Source organism: Cyprinodon variegatus, unplaced genomic scaffold, assembly GCF_000732505.1.
Source record: "Cyprinodon variegatus isolate N-32 unplaced genomic scaffold, C_variegatus-1.0 Scaffold309, whole genome shotgun sequence".
Taxonomy (NCBI): Eukaryota; Metazoa; Chordata; class Actinopteri; order Cyprinodontiformes; family Cyprinodontidae; genus Cyprinodon; species Cyprinodon variegatus.
The window spans coordinates 154,619-161,074 of record NW_015150762.1 but is presented as its reverse complement, the minus strand read 5'-3'; the positions used below and the strand labels follow the sequence as shown (position 1 = coordinate 161,074).

General features: G+C 41.1%; 1 protein-coding gene across 1 annotated transcript in view; it reads left to right on the top strand.

Moving 5' to 3' along the window:
- Positions 1 to 6,456, top strand: part of vps13d (vacuolar protein sorting 13 homolog D (S. cerevisiae)) — a 57,940-nt gene that overhangs the window by 9,728 nt on the left and 41,756 nt on the right. Inside the window, exons 14-20 of the mRNA XM_015384276.1 lie at positions 1,215 to 1,345; positions 1,593 to 1,647; positions 1,771 to 1,947; positions 3,174 to 3,304; positions 3,382 to 3,514; positions 3,598 to 5,850; positions 6,087 to 6,238. Coding sequence (XP_015239762.1) covers positions 1,215 to 1,345; positions 1,593 to 1,647; positions 1,771 to 1,947; positions 3,174 to 3,304; positions 3,382 to 3,514; positions 3,598 to 5,850; positions 6,087 to 6,238 — 3,032 coding nt within the window. The remainder of the gene's footprint in view (positions 1 to 1,214; positions 1,346 to 1,592; positions 1,648 to 1,770; positions 1,948 to 3,173; positions 3,305 to 3,381; positions 3,515 to 3,597; positions 5,851 to 6,086; positions 6,239 to 6,456) is intronic.

Sequence of the window (6,456 nt, the reverse complement as noted above, 5' to 3'; positions counted from 1 at the left end):
AATAATTTGTCCTAAATGAATTGTAAAAAGGATTTTTGACAAGGGCAAACAGTTTATAGTGGTTGATGAATGCAGACAGCCGTTTATGTCTTGTATATAGATTCATGTCATTGTTTATGAGTGTAAAATAATCCGACACGGTACAATAGGTCATGGTCTGGCTCTACTTATGGATGATAAGCGGCACCCTCTATTGGATGGTGACCACACTACAACACTAAAAGGTCTTTCTAAGCCAAAATGATCACCTGATCCGATGGAACAAATTTTAATTTGATAAACCATTATTTGAAGATGAAATAAGTTGATTGTTTGTTTTCATCCCCATACAGGTAGCAATAGGGATGGAACGTTTTATGAAAACCATCCAAACCGTTCGGTTCGACTCTCTCTGTTCGATTCGTGTGTTGCGTTCGGATCATGCGCTGCACCTTTTTCTCATAGGCGAAGCGTTTACACTCCAGAGCAGAAGGTGGCGGTAATACGACCAAAGCCAACCACCAGTAGTAAACAAGAAGAAGAAGAAGCGAAGCAGCTTAGCCGGGTGTAGCAGGGAAAAATCAGTTGTTGTGGAGAATTGTGTGGGTATGGCGAGTGGGAAAGAACAGGAGTTGGAAGACGTGCCAGCGGCACTTTATAGGTCTGCTGTATGGGACCACTTTGCATTTAGAGTGACCTACGATGACGGCAGAAAGAAAGTTGTGGATAAAAGTGCAACAGTTTGCAAGCATTGTGCAACAAGTTTTGTTTATGCTAACAGCAACATGACCAACATATTATGCTAACCCCGAAATCCTTCATACTCCGTCAGCGCTCCGCTCTGCCCCGCTGCGCTCCAGACCATCTGCGCAAAGCAAAGCCTACAGCCTCCGCTGTGTCTCCTTGTTCCTTGGAGATTGTAGAAGGCATGCGCCAGATGATTAAATTCAAAGCAGCAAAACATGCGGAAATGATCCAGGGTTTCCGCGGCTCATTAAAAATAATTACAATTCATAAATTTTTGGGGATTTTTTTATAAATTTTTATGGGTTTTCGGTGTACCAACAACATATACCGAACCGAACCGAAAACCGTGACCACGAAACCGTGAACCGAACCGAACCGTGGATTTTGTGAACCGCTCCACCCCTAGGTAGCAAGGTATAGATTTTGTTTTAAATTTGATTTACTTTCCCATTAATTAAAGGAATTTGTTGTTATTGCGATTTTCTCAGGAGTGAAGGTGATGGTGGAATCTCTTCCTCGCTCCGAGTCGTCCTTGCTCTCTGTTAAACTGGGCAGTCTGTTCCTCAGAGACCTAACCACTCAGGGCACCATGTTCCCGTTCTTGGTGTCTCCCAAAATGGTAAGGCTAGATGAACAGAGCTGGAAACATTCCTTCATTTAACTAATAAATCAGGAGATGTTATCTGTCTTATTGTATATATATTTTATCTCTTTTTATTCTTATTTTTTATCTTATTATATTGTATAGTTGGATGTGTGTATATATCATGTAAAACTGTATCTAGAGTGTTTAACAAAATTAATTTCCCTCTGGGATTATTAAAGTATTTCTGATTCTGATTCTGATTCTGATCTATGTGTTGTAGGACAAAGTTGTTGTTGCCCCTAATCAATCTACGAGTCAGCACAGCACTGCTACTGGTAAATGCATATTTATTTTTTCTAATGTTCATATCATCTCTGTTTCTGTAATAAAACCTCAGGTCTTGCTTCAAAAGGATCTGTTCTAACACTTAGGTATGTTGATGTATTTTGTCTTATCAGAATGCAATAGCGAAAGTACTTCTCCCGTGTTCGAGATGATATATGAGCGGAACCCTGTGAGATCCAAATTTGAGAGGAGGCTGGAAGTGAACACAAGTCCGTTAAATATAATCTACAATCCACAAGCAATGAAAAAAGTGACTGAATTTTTCTATAAAGGAAGAGTTCACACTTCAGGTAAGTTTCAAATATGAAATAATTCTTTGTAGCCATTTTCTGTCTCTTTTGTCAGCTGTACATTTGGCTCCCTGTTTTTTTTTTTTTTTACAAAGCATTAGATCATTGCTTGCTTGCTCCGGTTTGGACTAAGTTTCAGCTTCCACGATGGCCTCAATTTTAAATCTAGAACATGGTTGTGTACAGAAGAGTTTGTAGTCAACTCATTGCCTACAAGTTGCCAATCTCCTGTCTCTGCTAAACAAAATGAGAGTGTTTCTTTCACATTTCTTATGTAGGAGATTTTAGATGCAGGGTTATTAATATTGTGATATAAATTTTTTTGGCTCATATAGGATCGATACAAATATAGGATCTCAACTTCCCTATTTGAAGTGTTCTTACTGTCCCACTTAAGGGAATTTCAAGTTTAACTTGACAAACAGAAATTGACAGGTATGAAAAGGAAAACCAATTTAAAAGTTGTGCATTAGAGGAAAAAAGAAAGGGCTCATAGAGGGTGAAAAAAGACTGTCCTATTATTAATGTTTAAAGCCCCATTCCTTGATATTGGAAGGAGAATTTTGCTTTTTCTAATAGCTGGGCGATATGATTTGAAAATCTATTTTCTAACTAAATGATACAGCTTGTGGCATTACACACAGCTTTCAGTTATAGGTATATTCTAAAAACAAAAAGTAAGGAACTGATCTCACCCTGAGTTTTGGAATCCCAAGAATCCATTAGGGGGGAAAAAATCTTGATTTTCCAAAAATTAGATTTTCATAAACAGAAAATTTGATTAATCGATCTTATCAATTATTTGCCCAGCTCTACCTTCTGTTACCCTAGCTTCACTACTTCATGTTTACTAAACATACATTCAGGCTTTACCAACATAAATGTTAGTATTTAGGTTAAACACTGAAATGAACAATTTCTTAAAATAGGAAACACAATTTAAATCACAAGGAAATTAATCAGAAAATGAAACAAAACAAACTTTTGACCAATTAAACTGACGGAAATGCCAAAATTGGATTACGTGATCAGCCACATTTGATGAGAAATAACTGTCCCCTGCGGTTCCTCTTATTTTATCACCTAGTCATTCCATTAGGCTTAACATTCAAACATTTATATAATAAATAATAGCTGGAGGGAAATTATTTCATGACCAGACTTGATTTAACAGATAATTATCCAAATCTCATAGATAAATATTGCTAAAACACTTTTTTTTCCAGGTTTTGGCTATCAGTCTGAGTTGGAGCTAAGGGTAGCAGAGGCTGCAAGGAGGCAGTACGACAAGCTGAAGAAGCAAACAAAGGCTGAGATTCGACAGACCATCGATCAGCTGCTTGTTGGAGAGTTTATTGTAAGGAATAATTGGTAGTTTGTCAAGTGAAATAGGGGAGATTTAAAATACCTTACAAGCATGTTTCTTTTCCGCAGGAAAATAGCAAGCGCTGGACAATGAAACTGGATATTTGTGCGCCTCAGGTGATTTTCCCAGATGATTTTCAGTCAGAAGATCCGATGCTCGTTGTGGTGGATTTGGGCAGAATACTTCTGACAAACTCTCAAGGTGAAATAGTTAAGGGTTTTTTCTGTTTTTTGTTTCAAGTTGTCTTGCCCTAAAACTACCAATATTTCTTTCTTTCTTTGAAGATGACAATATCATTAACTCTAAAGCTGCTGCACCTGAGGAGGAAGACCTGAGTGACGATGAGTACCAAACTCCTCTAGCCACCCCACCTGGGTCTCCACCACCTGAAACTGACGTGCCTTTAAAAGCACAATTGAAAAGCCTTGAACTTCCCAGCCTCAGATCCCCGGAGGCTACAAAGGCCTACACCAAAAAGCTTTATGAGAAATACTGCTTATCATTTAAGGACCTTCAAATAATGGTTGGCCATTATAAGGACAGCTGGAAACATCTCCAGGAAAGCGAAGTAGGACCGACACATGTGGTTGAAAAGTTTAATGTGCTGCTACAGCTTGAGCAGAGGCTGCGCTACACATCAGACCCTCAGCTCCCAGGAGCTGTGCTGTCAGGAACACTGCCAGATCTCAAGGTGCATATCAACCTGGAGAAGATGACGGCTATTAGGACTTGCCTCGCTCGGCTAAGCCGACCAGCTGCGAGTGAAGGTGATCGAGGCGTAGTAAAGGATTCTAACGAAATGTCCCCTGATGGTTCTACTCTCCGCCATGACAAGATTTTTCACAGAGTGGATAGCTCGTGGAAACTCCAGGATTCTGCCAAGAACCTCACCCAAAGTGTGATGACATTGGAGCAGCACACCCGGGAAGTTCTGGTAGAATCCCGTCTACTGTTGGCTGAATTCAATCTTAACTACATGCAGCTTGGTGTAGAGAGTAATGGCCGCTATATATCTGTTTTTAAAGTGTTCGGCACAAATGCTCATTTTGTCAAGCGACCCTATGATGTAGAAGTCTCCCTGACTGTTCATGGATTTCTCCTGGTCGATACTCTACAGACGTATGGCTCAGACTTTGATCTGCTCGTTGCCTCTCATAAGCATCTAAGTTTTGACGTTCCCACTGGTAGCCTCAGAGAAAGCCAGCCATCTTCTCCTGCCTCCTGTGATGTTAGGACCTCTGAGCATCCTGGAATAAATGCGGGGTCATCTTCTGATTTGTCCCCATTAAGTTCCTTCCTAAAAGACCAGGATGCCCTCATTCGGCTCGAGTACCAGTTTGTCAGCTCAGACTGTCCCTCCATGAACCTTGACAACTCCCTCCAGGTTACAAGCATTCAGGTCAACAACCTGGACATCATTCTCAACCCTGAGACCATGGTAGAGCTGCTGAAGTTCCTCCAAAAGTCTTTCCCCAAAGAAGAGAATGTATCAATAGTGCAGGAGAATCCTGCACAACTTTCCAGCGAGGAAGAAGACAGAACTTACCAGGCCACATATGCCCAGAACAAAGAGATAACAGTTGAGATTCATCGGCTAAACCTGCTCCTACTTAGGACTGTCTCATCTGGCACTGCCCTCAGTGTTGAGAAAAAAGGTTTGAAGATTGCCACTGCTAGTATTTCTGGTACCAAGGTCAACGTTTCCCTGGGGAGCCATTTGGACATCAGTGGTTCACTCGGATCCATGCAGCTAGTGGATTTAACCCAGGAGGCAGGCAGAAACCAATTCGTGGTCAGCATTGGGAGTGTTGACGACAGCTCCTCAAGTCTCAAAGGATTGGCATTTCTATCTGACAAGAGAGACTCCCCTATAGATGCTCTGAATTTTCAGTTCAAGGAGAAATCCCAAGGGGAGTGTTCTCTGAAGCTGGAAATGGCATCTCTGCACTATAACCACTCAGCCAAGTTCCTGCGAGAGCTCAGTCTGTCAGCCAACGAGCTGGAAGACGGTTTCCGTTCCATGTTGAAAAATGCTGCCACTACAGTCTCAACAGTTCTCGCTACTAAAACCGCAGAGTACAGCGGTAGGGTTTCTCTCTTTGAGACCCCGTCTCGGAGAACACGGACTTCTAGCCACAGTTGGGGGTATTCGTTCGACAATGAGGAGGATGTTTCCATGGAGGAGCCTGAATCGGCTCTGGACACTTTCTTGGTGAAGCTGACCCTCAATGTAAACATTGAGTCGCCAGTCGTGTCCATTCCTCGGAAACCTGGACACCAGGAGCTCCTGGTCGGTCATCTTGGAAGTATAACAATTCAGAACTTTCTCAATGACGAAGACTCTCAAAGAGAAAGGCTGCAGGTCCTGGTGAAGGACATCCGGCTGTATTCAGTCAACATGTGTAATTTGGTTTTAAAGAAGGTACCAAAAGAGGAGGGAGCAGACCATTTTTTGCAATCTCACAATGAAAACCTCAACAAAGATGAATCCCAGTTCACACGCCATGATTTCTTTGAATCTGTCACACGAGGAAATGGTGAGAACATCACACAGATTTTAACCTATCTATCTTATCTCTTATCTCTATCTTTCATTTCAATGCTTATATTTCATACAAGGTTTCATACAGATTCCTTCTCTTAAATGGAAAATATCATAAGGTTGATTTATTTCTGGAACAAAGTGAAGATGTAAAACTAGGGCGCTCAAACTTTGTGATTGGGCTGTTTAATATTCATATGTTTTCATGAGTGATGTCTTTCTGTCATATAGCCTTCCACATTCTTAAAGACACGACTATGCTCTTTACGATGGAGAAAGTTCCTGTTGATGAGGGATCCGAGTATGTTTTGCTCACTGCAGACGAGCCCTTCAAAAGCACAGGCCAGCTAAAAATTGATGGAAAATTTGTCAATCCTGTTCAGGTAGGTTCTATAGTTTTCACTTCAGCATAACTTTATGTTACACTTAACTATCCGAGGGGCTCTAGTTGTGATTAAAAAAGGGGAAGGATCTAAAAATGGGTCAAGCTTACTACTTTTGGTACACAAAGATAGTGTCTAGTTTCTCTCAAAGTTTTGCACTCACTCTTAACACATAGGGCCGGATCTATCAAAGGTTTGCGTGTATAAAAACGTGAGCT